The sequence below is a fragment of the Mustelus asterias genome, chromosome 19 (genome assembly GCF_964213995.1).
Source record: "Mustelus asterias chromosome 19, sMusAst1.hap1.1, whole genome shotgun sequence".
In the NCBI taxonomy this organism is placed as follows: domain Eukaryota; kingdom Metazoa; phylum Chordata; class Chondrichthyes; order Carcharhiniformes; family Triakidae; genus Mustelus; species Mustelus asterias.
In genome coordinates, this window is record NC_135819.1 from 15,825,574 (window position 1) to 15,845,251 (window position 19,678).

General features: G+C 50.5%; 1 protein-coding gene across 2 annotated transcripts in view; it reads left to right on the forward strand.

Annotated features, from left to right (window-relative positions):
• Positions 1–478: 478 nt before the first annotated feature.
• Positions 479–19,678, forward strand: part of znf653 (zinc finger protein 653) — a 40,837-nt gene continuing 21,637 nt past the window's right edge. Inside the window, exons 1-4 of one of the 2 annotated variants that reach the window (XM_078235055.1) lie at positions 479–842; positions 3,414–3,463; positions 8,407–9,336; positions 15,587–15,671. In XM_078235055.1, coding sequence (XP_078091181.1) covers positions 580–842; positions 3,414–3,463; positions 8,407–9,336; positions 15,587–15,671 — 1,328 coding nt within the window. In that variant the 5' untranslated portion in view covers positions 479–579. The remainder of the gene's footprint in view (positions 843–3,413; positions 3,464–8,406; positions 9,337–15,586; positions 15,672–19,678) is intronic. The other variant, XM_078235056.1, reaches the window with a different exon arrangement.

Below are 19,678 nucleotides of genomic sequence, written 5' to 3' on the forward strand. Positions count from 1 at the left end.
GTATGGAGTTTGCACGTTCTCGCCGTGTCTGCGTGGGTTTCCTCCGGGTGCTCCGGTTTCCTCCCACAGTCCAAAGGTGTGCAGGTTAGGTGGATTGGCCATGCTAAATTGCCCCTTAGTGTCCCAAAATGAGTGAGTTAGGGGGGTTAACCATGGTAAATGGGAGTAGGGCATGGGTAAGATGCTCTGTCAGAGAGTTGGTGCAGACTCAATGGGCCAAATGGCCTCCTTCTGCACTGTAGGCATTCTATGATCCTATGGTTCACATTCGCGGAAGGACATTAGTAAACCAGATTTTTTCTTTTGGCAAATTAATACGTTAGATTTTAATTCCACATTTCTGTTGAATTCGAATTGCACCACTTGGAAGTGATGGGATTCGAAACCATGGCCCCTGAGCAGCACATGCGCAGTCCTGATCCTGTGACAGCACATGCGCAGTCCCGCTCTTGTGGCGGCACATGCGCAGTTCCTCTTTCGGCTCTATAGGGGTAGACATCCGGCGCGTTGTCCGCAGCGGCTTCCGGTCCGGGTGGGCGGCCATCTTGGTGAGGGCAGGGCGGCCTGGGGTTTGTGTCCATGGCGGACGGGATGGAGCCCGCGGCTCGGGGGGACTCGGAGCCGTCGCCCGGCGACCGGGAAGCGGCCAAGCGGGGCCGCGGGCGGCCGCGCCTCAGCGACAACGACCGGCTGCAGCGGCGCCTCAACAGCCGCAAGAAGTACGACAACCGGCGCATCTACATCGGCGAGTCGTACGCGGTGTGGGCCGCCCTGCGCCAGCGCTACGGCTGGTCCGACAAGCGGCTGGCGCTGCACCTGGTGCAGCTGGAGCAGGGCCGCAGGTAAGGGGGAGGGGGGACGGTTCCCAACTGCTCCCGGGCCGCCCGGGAGGGGGGTGGGTTCCCAACTGCTCCCGGGCTGCCCGGGAGGGGACGGTTCCCAACTGTTCCCGGGCCGCCCGGGAGTGGGGAGGGTTCCCAACTGCTCCCGGGCTGCCCGGGAGGGGACGGTTCCCAACTGTTCCCGGGCCGCCCGGGAGTGAACCATGGAATCCCGATAGTGCAGAAGGAGGCCATTTGGCCCATCGAGTCTACACTGACCACAATCCCACCCAGGCTCCAGAAGTTCCCAACTGCTCCCAGGTTGCCCGGGAATTTAATTTGATTTATTATTGTCACTGTATTAACATATGGTGAAAAGTATTGTTTCTGGCGCGCTATACAGACACAGCATACCGTTCATAGAGATGGAAAGGAGATAGTGCAGAATGTAGTGTTACAGTCATAGCTAGGGTGTAGAGAAAGATCAACTTAATACAAGGTAGGTCCATTCAAAAGTCTGATGGCAGCAGGGAAGAAGCTGTTCTTGAGACGGTTGGTACGTGACCTCAGACTTTTGTATCTTTTTCCCGAAGGAAGAAGGTGGAAGAGAGAATGTCCGGGGTGCGTGGGGGCCCTTAATTATGCTGGCTGCTTTTCCGAGGCACCGGGAAGTGTAGACGGAGTCAATGGATGGGAGGCTGGTTTGTGTGATGGATTGGGCTACATTCACGACCTTTTGTAGTTTCTTGCGGTCTTGGGCAGAGCAGGAGCCATACCAAGCTGTGATGCAACCAGAAAGAATGCTTTCTATGGTGCATCTGTAAAGGTTGGTGAGAGTCGTAGTGGACATGCCAAATTTCCTTAGTCTTCTGAGAAAGTAGAGGCGTTGGTGGGGCTTTCATAACTATAGTGTCGGCATGGGGGGACCAGGACAGGTTGTTGGTGATCTGGACACCTAAAAATGTGAAGCTCTCGACCTTTTCTACTTCGTCCACATTAACGTAGATACAGAGTTGCCAACTGCACTCGGGCTGCCCTAGAGAGAATCATAAAATCCCTACAGTGCGGAAGGAGGCCATTTGGCCCATCGAGTCTTCACCGACCACAATCCCAGTCAGACTCTAGAAGTTCCCAACTGCTCCCGGGTTACCCGGGAGTGAAGTTCCCAACCCCTCGGGAGGGGAGAAACTGAAGTGGGGACAGAGGGTGACAGGTGTTTAAGACGATGGAGAGTAGGAGGTGGAGGGTTTGTGGGAGGTTAGGAGGTGGGGTTGTCGGGGGGAGGGAGGTGGAGGGTGGGCTGTTCCAGGGGTGGGTGGGTTGGGAGATCGGGTATGAGAGAGTAGAGGGCATGGAGGGTCTATAGGGTGGTGGGAGAGGATGGGGAGAGGCCAAGTATTGAGCAGGGGGTGGTGCTAACTAAAGCGGGCATGGCCTGAACATGACTTGGCTTGGGTGACAGCTTGTGTGGAGTTTGCATGTTCTCCCCGTGTCTGCGTGGGTTTCCTCCGGGTGCTCCGGTTTCCTCCCACACTCCAGAGATGTGCAGGTTAGTGGAATTAGTCGGTTAAATACGTGGAGTTATGGGGATATTATTATATGGACCAACTGGCCTCCTGTACTGTAGAGATTCTATGATCGTGTGACATTGGAAATCTCTGCCCCAGTGGGTTGGGGGGGGGGGGTCACTGAATATTTTTAAGCCGGAGGCAGATATATTCTTATTAGGGTATCAGAGGTTATTGGGGGGGTAGATAGGAATGTGGAATTCCTGTTGCACGGTGGCACATTGGTTAGCACTGCAGCTTCACAACGTCAGGGACCCGGGTTCGATGCCCGGCCTTGGGTCACTGTCTGTGTGGAGTTTGCACATTCTCCCCGTGTCTGCGTGGGTTTCCTCTGGGTGCTGCGGTTTCCTCCCACAGTCCGAAAGGTGTGCGGGTTAGGTTGATTAGACATGCTAAATTAGCGTCAGAGTGTTAGTGGGTAAGTACGTAGGGTTATGGGGACAGGGTCTGGGTGGGATTGTGACCGGTGCAGGCTCGATGGGCTGAATGGCCTCCTTCTGCACTGTCGGGATTCTATTCTGCAAACATGCCATGAATCTGAAACACTGACTGCTTTTCTCTCCACTGGGGCTGCCTGACCTGAGGATTTCCAGCATTTTCTGATTTAAAAAAAAATTCAAATTCTTCTGTCTGCGGTATTTAAAGTTTATATATTAGTGTCACAAGTAAGGCTTACATTAACACTGCAGTGAAGTTACTGTGAAAATCCCCTAGTCGCCAGTCTCCGGCGCCTGTTCGGGTACACTGAGGGAGAATTTAGCACGGCCAATGCACCCTAACCAGCGCATCTTTCGGACTGTGGGAGGAAACTGGAGCACCCGGAGGAAACCCACGCAGACACGGGGGAGAAGGCGCAGACTCCACACAGACAGTGACCCGAGGCCGGAATCGAACCCGGGTCCCTGGCGTTGTGAGGCAGCGGTGCGAACCCCACTGTGCCGCCGATATTGCTTGAAAAATAAAGCAAGAATAGCCGAACAGAAAAAACAAGCTCTGTCTTCATAATGATGTTATTTTGTTGCAGCAAATCTGGGACAGAGAAGCAGAACTCGAAAATTAATTCCTCACAAAAAGGTAAGCCTGTTGATTAGGTGTGGGTGGGTGTTCGGCAGTGATATCTATGCAAATTGGAGATCAGTCGCGACTTAGCATGGAGCTTGCAGCATTACGCACCGGGGGGTATATCTTGTTCCCTTAGTTAATTTATAGTGAAAACGTTGGCGTGAGTATAAAGTGAGAAAATCAATTTTTGTGCTTCCATTGATTTCCGCTGGCAGTGAATGAAGGAACATGTGCCACTGGTTTGCCTTTAAACTATCCTAATCTGCATTTTCCAGGCCCTTAATAGAATTCAGCTTTGTGAGCTTTTCAATTTATTTAGAATACGTTAGCCGTGAAACCAGAATATCTTAGACGGGATCTCCCGCTTTACCTTGTGACGCAGAACATTCTGCTGCTTGGGGGATTGGACCAATTTAGGATCATAAAATGCCGACACTACAGAAGGAGGCCATTCGGCCCATTGAGCCTGTACTGACCATGATCCCACCCAGGCCCTATTTCCGTGACCCCACACGTTTACCCTAGCTCATCCCCCTGACACTCGGGTCAATTTAGCGCAGCCGATCCACCGAACCCGCACATCTTCGGGCTGTGGGAGGAAACCGGAGGAAACCCACGCAGACACGGGGAGAACATGCAAACGAGATGCACGGTGGCACAGTGGGTTAGCACTGTTGCTTCACAGCTCCAGGGACCTGGGTTCGATTCCCGGCTTGGGTCACCGTCTGTGTGGGGTTTGCACATTCTCCTCGTGTCTGCGTGGGTTTCCTCCGGGTGCCCCGGTTTCCCCCCACAGCCCAAAGATGTGCGGGTTAGGTTGATTGGCCATGCTAAAAATTGCCCCTTAGTGTCCTGAGATGCGTAGGTTAGAGGGATTAGTGGGTAAATGTGTAGGGATATGGGAGTAGGGCCTCGTTGGGATTGTGGTCGGTACAGACTCGATGGGCCGAATGGCCTCTTTCTGTACTGTAGGGATTCTATGATTTCTATGATCTACACAGACAGTGACCCGAGGCTGCAATCGAACCCGGGTCTTTGGCACTGTGAGGCAGCAGTGCGAACCTGGGTCCCTGGTGCTGTGAGGCAGCAGTGCTAACCACTGTGCCACCGTGCCGTTCTAATTTTCCCCCTAAGGGATTCGTATGAACATTCTTCCCTCTGCTAACTCCTGATATTTCTAGTATTATTTGGCAGAAATTACTTGCGGCATTTTGTTTTTATCCGCCCAAAGGAGTTGGGGCGTCACTGACAGAGCCAGCATTCGTTCCCCATCTGGGTCTGGAGTCACTGTTAGTAAAACTTGCCTTCAATTTCAGATTTTAATTAATTGAATTTAAATTCCACCCACGACCACGCTGAGATTTGAACCTGTGAGCTGGCTGAAGTTCTGCCTGGATTCTACATGAGTTGAAAGTTGCGGGTCTCATGTATAAAGGCAGTGTTCGGGGGTGGCTGTATCTAGTGAACCGTGGGATACAATTATAGTGAGTTTCCTCAGTCGCTGTGCAAAGGCATGTCACAAACAAATCTGAGGGGGTGACCCCATAGAATTCTACAAGATTGAGAGGCATGGACAGAGTGGATAGTCAGAGGCTTTTTCCCAGGGTGGAAGAGTCAATTACGAGAGGGCACAGGTTTAAGGTGCGAGGGGTAAGGTTTAAAGGAGATGTACGAGGCAGATTTTTTATACGGAGGGTGGTGGGTGCCTGGAACTCGCTGCCGGGGGAGGTAGTGGAAGCGGATATGATAGCGAGTTTTGAGGGGCGTCTGGACAAATACATGAATAGGATGGGAATCGAGGGATACGGTCCCCGGAAGGGTAGGGGGTTTTAGTTCAGGCGGACAGCATGGTCGGTGCAGGCTTGGAGGGCCGAAGGGCCTGTTCCTGTGTTGTGATTTTCCTTGTTCTTTGAATTTTGCCTTCGTAATTTCCCACAAAGTTGGGAATCTGGGCCTCCCACTGGAAACAGTGGCCAAAGAAAATCTCAACAGAAGTGACTGGAGCCTTTCATCCCGCAGGCCTAGATCACCTCATCTGCTTTCCTTTCCCCAGTTTGGGGTTTTTACGTTGCTGCTTCAGTTCTGAACACTATCCCACAGTGTCACTGGAATGGATTCAGAAACCATGAGTTTATTTGATCACATCTGTTTTGCGTGTCTTCACTGTAAATGTTTTCTGGTGGTGTTGTGAAGTATCTCCTCCACCACCACCTCCTCCTCCTTCCCCCCCCCCCTCCCCCATCCCCAAAGCCCTCGACTGCTGTGTACCTGCAATTTTTCAATTCTAAACTTGTGATGGGTAAGGAGAGAATCCACCTGTCCAACGCGTAACAACAGGAATAGCTCAGTGTGAGGCCAAGGTGCGATACCAGAAATCCCACTCTTCATTACATAGCAGCCCTTGCTGCTATCCATAAACGCGTTGCCTCGAAAGGCTGAATGTTGAATTAGATTCTGACCTTCAAGAACATTTCAGTACCTTTTTTGAAACACTGCTATATCTTAATCACCTTTCATAAATAACCTTCCTTCCGCAGGCAGGTTTTAGATATACAGATAGATATAAAAGTGAATTTTGTGTTCATTGAAGTGGGGGGTATTGATGTTGGGGGATGGAGAACATTCTTTCACTGTTTAACCTCAGAAGTACAGTAAGAAGTCTCACAACACCAGGTTAAAGTCCAACAGGTTTATTTGGTAGCAAATACCATAAGCTTTCGGAGCGCTGCTCCTTCGTCAGATGGAGTGGTCTCTGTTCTCAAACAGGGCACAGACACAGAAATCAAATTACAGAATACTGATTAGAATGCAAATCTCTACAGCCAGCCAGGTCTTAAATGTACAGACAATGTGGGTGGAGGGAGCATTCAACACAGGTTAAAGAGATGTGTATTGTCTCCAGACAGTACAGCTTGTGAAATTGTGCAAGTCCTGGAGGCAAACTGTTGGGGTTACTGATAATGTGACATAAATCCAACATCCCGGTTTAGACCGTCCTCATGTGTGCGGAACTTGGCTATCAGTTTCTGCTCAGCGACTCTGCGCTGTCGTGTGTCGTGAAGGCCGCCTTGGAGAACGCTTACCTGAAGATCCAAGGCTGAATGCCCGTGACTGCTGAAGTGCTCCCCCACAGGAAGAGAACAGTCTTGCCTGGTGATTGTCGAGCGGTGTTCATTCATCCGTTGTCGTAGCGTCTGCATGGTTTCCCCAATGTACCATGCCTCGGGACATCGGATACGACAACGGATGAATGAACACCGCTCGACAATCACCAGGCAAGACTGTTCTCTTCCTGTGGGGGAGCACTTCAGCAGTCACGGGCATTCAGCCTTGGATCTTCAGGTAAGCGTTCTCCAAGGCGGCCTTCACGACACACGACAGCGCAGAGTCACTGAGCAGAAACTGATAGCCAAGTTCCGCACACATGAGGACGGTCTAAACCGGGATGTTGGATTTATGTCACATTATCAGTAACCCCCACAGCTTGCCTCCTGGACTTGCACAATTTCACAAGCTGTACTGTCTGGAGACAATACACATCTCTTTAACCTGTGTTGAATGCTCCCTCCACCCACATTGTCTGTACATTTAAGACCTGGCTGGCTGTAGAGATTTGCATTCTAATCAGTATTCTGTAATTTGATTTCTGTGTCTGTGCCCTGTTTGAGAACAGAGACCACTCCATCTGATGAAGGAGCAGCGCTCCGAAAGCTTATGGTATTTGCTACCAAATAAACCTGTTGGACTTTAACCTGGTGTTGAGACTTCTTACTGTGCTTACCCCAGTCCAACGCCGGCATCTCCACAGCATAACCTCAGAAAAGCAGCCATGCCATGGTCAATATGAATCCCTAGAATCATAGAATCCCTCCAGTGCAGAAGGAGGCCATTTGGCCCATTAAGTCTGCACTGACCCCCACGCACACCCCCACCCCCACACTCACTCCTCCCCCCACCCCCTCCACCCACCATCCCCTCCACCCACCATCCCCATAATCCCATAACCCCATACATTTAGCACAGCCAATCCACTTAAGCTGCACATCTTTGGACACTAGGGGGAAGTTTAGCATGGCCAATCCACCTAACCTGCATACAAGTTTATTTATTAGTCACAAGTAGGTTGACATTAACACTATAATGAAGTTACTGTGAGATTCCCCCAGTCGCCACACTCCTGTTTGGGGACACTGAGGGAGAATTTAACACGGCCAATGCATCTAACCAGCACATCTTTTGGACTGTGGGAGGAAACCGGAGCACCCAGAGGCAACCCACACAGACACGGGGAGAATGTGCAAACTCCACACAGGCCAATGGTTTCATGGTCATCAGTAGATTCTTAATTCGAGAGTTTTTATTGAATTCAAATTCCACCATCTGCCGTGGCGGGATTCGAACCCAGGTCCCAGAACATTAGCTAAGTTTCTGCACCAATAGTCCAGCGATAATACCACTGGGCCACCGCCTCGCCCCTGCACTTCAGGTTTACCAGCTGTTAAATTTCCTGTTGTCACAAATTTTGGTCGTTCTTTTCTGTTGATCTTTAGGTGAGTACTTCAACACTCAGTTGCAGCTCTCTGCTCTGGTACTCAGTGCCTGTGGAGCAACTTTTCTGAGGTTTCGTAGCCTTCTGAATGTGGGAACACATGATTTTCATCGACTGGATAGTGGGCGCAAACCGTTTCGGAAAATGCTGGAAAATCTCGGGGACGGAACCAATGATTCGAGCCTGGATGACTCAATCCCGACTCGCAACATTGGCTCTATTCTCTCTCCATAGACGCTGTCAGACCCGCTGAGATTTTTCCAGCACTTTCTGGGGTTTTTTTTTGTTTTCAGATTCCAGCATCCGCAGAATTTTGCTTTTAGCCGCAAGGTGGTTTACCAGCTTGTCCAGCTGTAATGAATTCTCTCTCTTCCCCCCCCCCCCCCCCACCCCCCCCCCAACACAGTGAAGAAGCAAGCGGTTGGCTCGCTGAAGACTCTGGTGGTCTGGTACGAACACCACATGCAGACGTGCAAGCAGGAGCCTGTGCTGTACGAGCTGCAGCGGGTGTGTGACTGCTCAGTGGCCATCGTGTGGCAGTGTGAGGCGGGCCACCAGTACCTGCAGTGTTTGGAACCTGTCCGCGAGAGCTGTCACACCCCGGAGGCTGAGCCCGCCGCCAAGGACAGAGTGACGGTCAGCAGCTCGGAGGAGAACCGGAATCGGCCGCGCTGCTGTCCCTTGGAGAAGAAAGCGAGGAAGGACAAGAACAGGAGGAAAGCGGGGCAGCCGAACGAACTGTACATGAAATGTGAATCGGACACCTCGACCTGCGACGAGTCGGACTCGGATCAGAAATTTGAGGAGTACTTCAACGTGAAACTCATCGACGTCGACCCCCGGGGCCCCGCCCACGACGGCGGGAGCAAGGAGAGCGGCGCGGATGCCGAGGCCTTGAGTTCGGCGGGCCAACCTTCCGAAGAGACAGGCAAGGATGGAGACGGGCAGGAGGCTGAAACTGGTGACCTGGCGTCTCCGTGCGGAGCCCAGTCCCCGTGCAAGAGCACCGCCGGTGAAGGCAGCCACCTGCCGCTGCCGTCGGAGCTCCCCGCACTGAACAATCTGTCCCAGACCGTCGAGAAGGATGCGTTGAGCTCCTTGTCTGCCAACTGTCCTGTAACTCTGCAGATTTCCACAGTGCAGAGCTCGGAAATCACCAGCATCACGGATTCCGAGTTCGGGCAAGTGCCCTTGGATACGGCGCAGCCGGTAAATCCCGCTGAATACGAGGAAATGACTTGTACCTTTTCCGAACAGTTGTCTTACGTGACTCCAGTGAGTGAGTGTTATACCATCGAGGGGCAAAGCGAAGCCACAGAGTGGAGTGAACATCCAGGTAATTTTATTTGTGTTCCCCCTGCGATGGATCATTCTTCACCTCCTCCGCTGGGGGTTGCAGGAGTTACTGGTGAAGTTATCAATGTGCTGACTAAACTGCTTTAGAGCGAAATAGGTTTCCATGCTGTTGAAACCATAATGTGACTTATGTGAATTGTTTTCCTAAGCCAGTCGATCAGAGGCTTATCTGGTCTGGGTATCTCAAAGCACTGAAAGATTCTAGACATGGGATAAAATATCCTTCTGTCTGTAATTTGATGAGCTGCTATTTAAATTGCATAATCATAAATTTCCTAGAGTGCAGAATGAGGCCATTTGGCCCATCAAGCCTGCACCAACATCAAGCCTGTACCAACAACAATCCCACCCAGACCCTTTCCCTGTAACTCCACATACTTATCCTAATGCCCTTGACACTGTTGGGACAATCTAGCATGGCCAATCCACCTAACCAACGCGTCATTCAGACAGGGAGGAAACCCACGCAGACACGGGGGAGAATGTGCAGACTCTGCACAGACAGTGACCCAAGCCGGGAATCGAACCTGGCGCTGTGAGGCAGCAGTGTTAACCACTGTGCTGCCCCGGAGTGTGAAACTCGTGGACACAGAGTGTTTGAGGTGAACGGTATCGATGGATACAGAAGGTGGGGGGTAGGGGGGAGGGATGCTGTTGACGGATACAGTGGAGGTCATTGAGTCTGCGCCGAATAACTTACCCAGGCCCACTGTGCTTCCCCAGCTTTGAGATATCACTTTCTTATTGAGGAGTGTTCTTCCTGTTCTAGGAGTGTGAGAGGGAAGGAGAGAAGGGCGACACAGTGGTTAGCACTGCTGCTTCACAGCTCCAGGGACCCAGGTTCGATTCCTGGCTCGGGTCACTGTCTGTGTGGAGTTTGCACGTTCTCCCCGTGTCTGCGTGGGTTTCCTCCGGGTGCTCCGGTTTCCTCCCACAGTCCAAAGATGTGCGGGTTAGGTTGATTGGCCGTGCTAAATTGCCCCTTAGTGTCCTGTGATGCATAGGTTAGAGGGATTAGTGGGTAAAATATGTAGGGATATGGGGGTAGGGCCTGGGTGGGATTGTGGTCGGTGCAGACCCGATGGGCCGAATGGCCTCTTTCTGTACTGTAGGGTTTCTATGATTCTATGAGAGCTTTGGGGAGGCCTATACTGTGGCGGGAGTGTCAAAAGGAATATTGCTGTTAAATCTAACGCAGGGAGTCCTTTTTTATTTGTACGTGGCAGTGTTAAACAATTCTTGGTTAGACGTGCTGCAAACGTTAGTAGGTTTGGATTGGCAAAACGCTGCAAATCTCTCCTGGCTGCCTGTTCCACAGTTATAAAAAGTTAGCGCTCCCGTGTGACGCAAAATTGGAGGAGTGCAGTTTCCACTTGACCTTTTCCGACCTTCTCTTTCTTGTGTTGGAATGCTGACGGGCTGCCCTCCAGCAGCCTGGCAATGCTGCAGCATCGACCTGACTGGGGCAGCTTGCTTTGCACGCCATGTGGCTGGTCCATTGTGGTGTCAAGCCACGTTTACGAAACCCTCAGCCCATCTGCTGTAGCTTCGCACATCTTGGGGGGGTGGGGGGTGGGGGAGGGGGGGGGGGGAGTAGAAGACAGCTGCACCAAACATTCTGTTTTCCTTTGCAATCATTCGTGACGAGATGATGATGGCATTCGCTGATTCCTGCTCTCGCAGCCTCGTAGAATAGCCACAGTGCAGAAGAGACCATTCAGCCCATTGAGACTGCACTGACTCTCTGTCAGAGTATCCCAGGACCTCTTCTCCTCCTCCTCTTCTCCCCCGCCCTCCCCGCCCTGGCTGATCTCATTTAACCTACACATTCAGGGACACTATGCGACAATTTACCACAGCCAATCCACCTAACCTGCACACTTTGGGTGCCACCCTTGGTTAGCGCTGCTGCCTATCAGCGCCAGGGACCCGGGTTCGATTCTGGTGCCGGGTGACTGCGGAGTTTGCACGTTCTCCCCGTGTCGGGTTTCCTCCGGGTGCTCCTGTTTCCTCCCACGCTCCAAAGATGTGCGAATTATGTTGGTTGGCCGTGCTCAATTGCCCCATAGTGTCAGGGGGATAAGCAGGGTAAATGTGGGGTTACAGGGCCTAAGTAGGATTGTTGTTGATGCAGACTGGATGGGCCGAACAGCCTCCTTCTGCACTGTAGGGATTCTATGATCTTGTGCCACTAAGGGATAATTTACTACAGCCAATCCACCTAAACCTGCAGACCTTGGGTGGCCATAGACGTTCGCACTGCTGCTTCACAGCGCCAGGTTGGACTGGGAGGAAACCGGAGCACCCGGAGGAAACCCACGCAGACACTGGGAGAACGTGCAAACTCCACACAGACAGTGACCCGAGGCCGGGAATCGAACCCGGGTCCCTGGCGCTGTGAGGCAGCAGCACTAACCACTGGGCCACTGCACGTTCCCTAAGCCACCAGTGCAAATTCTGGAATCCCATGCAAGGCCAGCGCTTTTTGACTAATTTGGCCATTGTTCCTTACCTGCCCTAATGATGGTTTAATCAGCTACCCATGCCTCTTGCTGATCCAGTAAGATTGGAAAGGAGGTCTGGCAGCACTGACTGATCTCCTGATGCGTCCCTGATCTATTAGCAAGCTGTTGACGGGATGAATCATAGAATCCCTACAGTGCAGAAGGAGGCCATTTGGCCCATTGAGTCTGCACCGACCACAATCCCACCCAGGCCCCATCCCCATAACCCCATGCACTTACCCTAGCTAGTCCCCCTGACACTAAGGGGCAATTTAGCATCCACCTAACCCGCACATCTTTGGACTGTGGGAGGAAACCCACGCAGACACTGGGGAGAACGTGCAGACTCCGCACAGACAGTGACCCAAGCCGGGAATCGAACCCGGCTCCCTGGCGCTGTGGGGCAGCAGTGCTAACCACTGTGCCGCCCCTATGAAAGCTCAGTTATCCTCAAGTTGGGGTTTCGTATTTGTACAAGCCAGCTGGAAGGTTGAGCGTCGATTTAATTTTTCCCGCAGCATTTATTGATGAAACAAGGTCAATGCTATCAAATAAAATCAGAGGAAAAATGCTGGAAAACATGAGGCAGGCAGGCAGGTCAAGCAGCATCTGTGGAGAGAGAAATATGGTTAACGTTTCATGGTGGATTACCTTGGCCTGGGGAGGGTAGGAAATATATTGGTTTAATTTTTTGAGGAGGGAGTGGCAAAAGAACAAAGCCGTGAATAGTGTCTGTCCAATGTCTGACTGGTATCGCCCTACGTCACTGACACAAGACCAATAGGAATCCAGGGTTTGAGGCAGGAAAACCCCAGGTATTTTGACAGCAGTATTAAAATATGTCATTTGTGCAGGAAAAGTATTTTATTGACAGCCTGATGTAAACATCCCCCTTCGTTAACTTTTATTAAAAAAAACTCTTTCACACGATAAAAGGATTCTTAAGTTCGATTCCTAAGGTGGCACAGTGGTTAGCACTGCTGCCTCTCAGCGCCAAGGACCCGGGTTCGATTCCCGGCTTGGGTCACTGTCTGTGCGGAGTCTGCATGTTCTCCCCGTGTCTGCGTGGGTTTCCTCGGGGTGCCCCAGTTGCCTCCCACAGTCCAAAAAGACATGCTGGTTAGGGTGCGTTGGTCGTGCTAAATTCTCCCTCAGTGTACCCGGACAGGCGCCAGAGTGTGGCGACAGGGGGATTTTCATAGTAACTTCATTGCAGTGTTAATGTAAGCCTACTTGTAACTAATACATTAACTTATATGCAGGTTAGGTGGATTGGCCATGCTAAATTACCTCTTAGTGTCCAAAGATGTGCAGGTTAGGTGGATCGGCCATGCTAAATGTGTGGCGTTAAGGGCATAGGCTGGAGCCAGAGGGCCTGGGGAAAATGCTTTGCCAGAGAGTGCTGGTTAGGGTGCATTGGCCATGCTAAATTCTCCCTCTGTGTACCCGAACAGGCGCCGGGAGTGTGGCCACTGGGGGATTTTCGCAGTAACTTCATTGCAGTGTTAATGTAAGCCTACTTGTGACACTAATAAATAAACTAAATCTAGACTAAGCCACCAGTACAAATTCTGGAATCCCACGCAAGTTGTATAAATCATAAGCTTGCTTCAAGTGAGTAATGAAGCTACTGCTATAAATAGGGGAAGTTGGAGGCATCGTGGTAATGCCACTGGACTAGTAATGCAGAGGTGCAGGTTAATGCTCTGGAGACCCGGGTTCAAATCCCACCCTGGCAGGTGGTGGAATTTTCAATTTTAAAAATGCAATCTGGCTTTAAAAGTCTACTGATGATCATGAAACCATTGTCGATTGTCGGAAAAACCCATCTGGTTCAGTAATAGACGTGCTGGTTAGGGTGCATCGGCCGTGCTAAATTCTCCCTCAGTGTACCCGAACAGGCGCCGGAGTGTTGCGACTAGGGGATTTTCACATTAACTTCATTGCAGTGTTAATGTAAGCCTACTTGTGACACTAATCAATAAATAAGCTTTAAACATCAATGCTCTTTAGGGAAGGAAATCTGCCCCCCTTACCTGGTCTGGCCTACCATGTGACTCCAGAGCCACAGCAATGCGGTTGATTCTTAACTGCACCCGGGGGAATGGGCAGTAAGTGTTGGCCCAGCCAGGGATGCCCGTGGAACAAAATTAAAATAACACCGTTCCTCCTCCCCTCAGTAAATCAGGAACACAGAAACAAAAGATGCAATGATCCTCGTTAGACGTCACTCCAGAAACTTGTGCAACTTCATACACAGCAGCCAACCCAATGATCTGATCTTGTACCCCACCCTAAATGGTTTCTGTGAAAACCGTAGCTGCTTCCCGGGAGTTGCAGAGTTTCGACTGTCCCAGTGCGAGTGTGCAACCTCAAACTGATGTAGATTGGCAGAACTTGATAGTGTGTGTGTGTGTGTCACTCATTCGATGCGGCTACTGAGAGGCTGGATGTCTCCAATATGTTTGCCTGTAACTATGGAGGTCACAGTAAGGGTTTTAACAACACCAGGTTAAAGTCCAACAGGTTTATTTGGTAGCAAATACCATAACTATGGAGGCCAACCAGGGTGAATTAAATACAAGAGAGTTAAGATTCACCGGGGAGATGTGCCAGGTTGAATGCCGATAGTTATCTACCGCGACAAAACGTAAAAATAAATCCCTACACTCAAGCCCATCAATGATAAATATGGTGCGTTTTCAAAGAAATGTTCAGAATTAACGCAGATAACTTTAATGCTGTGATGTTTGTGTTCTAAAACATGGGGGCCGCACAGTGGTTAGCACTGCTGTCTCACAGCGCCAGGGACCCGGGTTCGATTCCTGGCTCGGGTCACTGTCTGTGTGGAGTCTGCACATTCTCCCCGTGTCTGCGTGGGTTTCCTCCGGGTGCTCCGGTTTCCTCCCACAGTCCAAAAGATGTGTGGGTTAGTTGGATTGACCCAAACAGGGGAATTTCACAGTAACTTCATTGCAGTGTTAATGTAAGCCTTACTTGTGACTAATAAATACATAAAATTATTATAGAATCCCGACAGTGCAAAAGGAGCCCGTCGAGCCTGCACCGACAACAATCCCACCCAGGCACCATCCCCGTAACCCCACATATTTACCCTGCCAATTAGTCCATTAGTGTCCCTCCAACCTACATATCCCGGGACATTAATGGACAATTTAGCATGGCCAATGTACCTAACCCAGACATCTTTGGACTGTGGGAGGAAACTCGAGCACCCGGAGGAAACCCACGCAGACACGGGGAGAACTCCACACAGTGATCCAAGCCGGGAATCAAACCCAGGTCCCTGGCGCTGTGAGGCAGCAGCGCTAACCACTGTGCCACCCCAAAGCATGTTTTGAAATGAAATTTTTCAAAGTGAATACCCGGTTTAGCAGCTTGGTATCTGCAATGGTCTGAACTCTGCTGCCTTCTGAAGTCTCACCTGATGAAGGGGCAGCGCTCCGAAAGCTCGTGCTACCAAATAAGCCTGTTGGACTTTAACCTGGTGTTGTGAGACTACTTCCTGTGCCCACCCCAGTCCAACGCCGGCAAGTCCACATCATGGACCTCTGGAGCAGCAGGGCACTCTGCTTTGACCAGACAGTAACACCATCTTGCTGGAACAAGAAGTTCTTTCCACTAACTTCTCGAACACGCTTCAGACGTTGGGATTGAATTGGTGGCGGCTCTGTGACCCAAACCTTTGTTCTTCTACTGCTGCAGGTGTGCTAGGAGAGAGAACTGTCATCGAAGGCCCTACGTTGCCGGCATCTGAACCAAGGGAAGCTGCACAGGACGCGCCACACAAGTGAGTGTTTGGTACCAGCTCCTCGTGTCTGGGCATTTTATGCTGGTGACCTGCTGCAGGTGCAACAGGTGATCAAGAAGGCAAATGGGATGTTGGCCTATATCGCGAGGGGGATAGAATATAAAAGCAGAGATGTCTTGCTGCATCTGTACAGGGCATTGGTGAGGCCGCAGCTGGAATACTGCGTGCAGTATTGGTCCCCTTATTTGCGGAAGGATATATTGGCCTTGGAGGGAGTGCAGAGAAGGTTCACCAGGTTGATACCGGAGATGAGGGGTGTTGATTATGAGGAGAGACTGAGCAGATTGGGTTTGTATTCGTTGGAATTTAGAAGGCTGAGGGTGGATCTTAGAGAGACCGATAAGATAAAGAAGGGGCTGGATAGAGTAGAGGTGGAGAGATTCTTTCCACTTAGAAAGGGAACTAGAACTAGAGGGCACAGCCTCAAAATATAGGGGGGTCAGTTTAGGACAGAGTTGAGGAGGAACTTCTTCTCTGAGGGTGGTGAATCTCTGGAATTCTCTGCCCACTGAAGTGGTGGAGGCTACCTCGTTGAATATGTTTAAATCACGGATAGATGGATTCCTGATCGGTAAGGGAATTAGGGGTTATGGGGAGCAGGCGGGTAAGTGGAACTGATCCACTTCAGATCAGCCATGATCTTATTGAATGGTGGGGCAGGCTCGAGGGGCTAGATGGCCTACTCCTGCTCCTATTTCTTATGTTCTTATGACTTCACTTGATGTCCATCAGTCTTGTTGTCTTTCTCTCTCCGATGGTAAGGTAAGGCAGAAAGAAGGAACGTAGACTGGTACTATAGGTATTCCGAAACAAGCAGGTGATATTTCCCATTGGCCCAACGGGCAAATGCATCGGATAAAAACAAATTCCTGCGCATGCTGGAATCTGAAAGCAAAAGAGAGAATGCTGGAAAATCTCAGCAGGTCTGGCAACATCTGTAAGGAGAGAAAAGAGCTGATGTTTCGAGTCCAGGTGATCCTTTGTCAAAGTGGAAAGGCATAGAAAGTGGGAGATATTTATACTGCAGGGGGAGGGAATGAAAGATGAGTCATAGCCACAAAAACAAGGGGAAAGGCTGCTAATGGCAGCCCATAGAGAGAATAGAAGGTGTGAATGGCCAAACAGCAGAGATGTTTTAAAGGTTATGACTCATCTTTCATTCCCTCCCCCTGCAGTATAACTATCTCCCACTTTTCTCTGCCTTTTAGCTTTGACAAAGGGTCGTCTGGACTTGAAACATCAGCTACTTTCTCTCCTTGCAGATGCTGCCAGACCGGCTGGGATTTTCCAGCATTTTCTGTTTAGGGTGAATGCATTGTGTGACTTGGGACTGTGCCACAGGAGATCCCGGCTACGGATCCTGAACCTTAGCCGAGTCGGTTGATCTCAACTGGAGATGCCAAACGTGCAGCGTCTGGCATCCAGTTCCGTGGATTGGGGGGGGGGGGGGGCATCACACGGGGTTTCTGTATCCGTTCACTCCAGCGATCCTTCCATGGTAAGGGCCGGTTAAATTTGGTTCGTGGTCAGCTTTTCTTGACACTGCCATCCAGACTTGAATGCAGACAGTAATCATCGAATCCCTACAGTGCAGAAGGGGGCCATTCAGCCCATCGACTCTGCACCGACTCTGACATCTTAACTAAATCCAATCCCCATAACCCCACGTATTTTCCTAATCTGCACATCTTTGGACACTAAGGGGCAACCTGCACATCTTTGGATTGTGGGAGGAAATTGGAGCACCCGGAGGGAACCCACGCAGACACGGGGAGAACACGCAAACTCCACACAGACAGTGACCCAAGCCGGGAATCGAACCTGGGTCCCTGGCACTGTGAGGCAGCAGTGCTAACCACTGTGCCACCGTGCCACTTGGGGAGGGTTGGGGATGAATAACATAGGTGATGGGCATTTTTCATTCTCACTGGTCTATTTTGGTAAGGCATTGCCCAGAGTAAGACCGAATGTGTGATGCGCACGTACTTATTATTAATGACACACGTGTGTTGTTCTGTTGCTAAGGCACAGCTTTGTTTGACCGGGGTTACATTTACAGATTAACCTCTAATGCCAATACGGGATACTGAGAGCACTTGCTTTTGATGAGGGGAGTTGGCACCTGATTGATTTGATTTATTGTTGCATGTACTGGAATACAGTGAAAAGTATTGTTTCTTGTGCACTATACAGACAAAACATACTATTCATAGAGTACATGGGGGAGAAGGAAAAGGATAGGTGCAGAATAGAGTGTTGCAACAACAGGTAGGGTGAAGAGAAACATCAGTTTAATATATCTCCAAAGATGTGCAGGTTAGGTGGATTGGCCATGCTAAATTGCCCCTTGGTGTCCAAAGATGTGCAGGTTAGGTGGATTGGCCATGCTAAATTGCCCCTTGGTGTCCAAAGATGTGCAGGTTAGGTGGATTGGCCATGCTAAATTGCCTATTAGTATCCAAAGATGTGCAGGTTAGGTGGACTGGCCATGCTAAATTGCCCCATAGTGTCGAGCGACTAGCAGGGTAAATAGGTCGGTTTACGAGGATAGGGCCTAGGTGGGATTGTTGTCGGTGCAGGCTCGATGGGCTGAATGGCCTCTTTCTGCACATGTTGTGGAGTTGCCGGCGTTGGACTGGGGTGGACACAATACGTAGTCTCACAACACCGGGTTAAAGTCCAACCTGATGAAGGAGCGGCGCTCCGAAAGCTCGTGCTACCAAATAAACCTGTTGGACTTTAACCTGGTGTTGTGAGACTACTTTTTCTGCATTGTAGAGGTTCTATGATTCTATTCTATGATATGACAGGACCATTCATAAGTCTGATGGCAGCAGGGAAGAAGCTGTTCTTGAGTCTGGCAAGTGACTGTGAATGTCTCATTCCAGTTCGGAAGGAGTAGACATGAAAAGGACCTTATCTATTTCTCCCTGGGAGCTTTTGACAATTTGGTGGGTGGCAGACTCCAAACTACACAACTTCAATAGCCAGACATTTAAGTTTAACATCAGTGAGTTGATGATTAAAGTGAGGTTTCTAGTCAAGTTATTCATTTACAAAACAAAACTTGCTTAGTCACTCACCATTTGCCAGAAGTGTTGGTCGGTTTGACAGCAGAAGGTTTTGTCTTTGATAGCAGAGGTAGGAGAGAGTTCCAGGAGGCTGCAACAGATCTTTTTTTTTTATTTTAGTGTCACAAGTAAGCTTGCATTAACACTGCAATGAAATTACTGTGAAAATCCCCAAGTCGTCACACTCTGGCGCCTGTTCGGGTTCACGGAGGGAGAATTTAGCATGACCAATGCACCCTAACCAGCATGTCTTTCGGACTGAGAGGGGAAACCGGAGCACCCGGAGGAAACCCACGCGGACATGGGGAGAACGTGCAGACTTTGCACAGACAGTGACCCAAGCCGGGAATCGAACCCGGGTCCCTGGTGCTGTGAGGCAGCAGTGCTAACCCACTGTGTCACCATGTCATAGTGTGTACAGCGTTGAGGATAGAGGAGCATGGGTTCAGTGTAGATATTGAAGATAATTTAGGGGCAATTTAGCATGGTCAATCGGCCTAACCCGCACAACTTTGGACTGTGGGAGGAAACTGGAGCACCCGGAGGAAACTCAACGCAGGCACTGGGAGAATGTGCAAACTCCACACCGACAGTGACACAGATGAGGAGGAATTTCTTCAGCCGGAGAGTGGTGAATCTGTGGAACTCTTTTGCCGCAGAAGGCTGTGGCGGCCGGGTCATTGAGGGGATTAGGGGTTATGGGGAAAAGGCAGGAGAATGGGGATGAGAAAAATATCAGCCATGATTGAATGGCGGAGCAGACTCGATGGGCCGAGTGGCCTAATTCTGCTCCTATGTCTTACGGACCCAAGCCGGGGATCGAACCTGGGTCCCTGGCGCTGCGAGGCAGCAGTGCTAACCCACTGTGCCATCACCTCAGCACGAGAGCACCTGCTTTGCAAATGTGTATCGTCC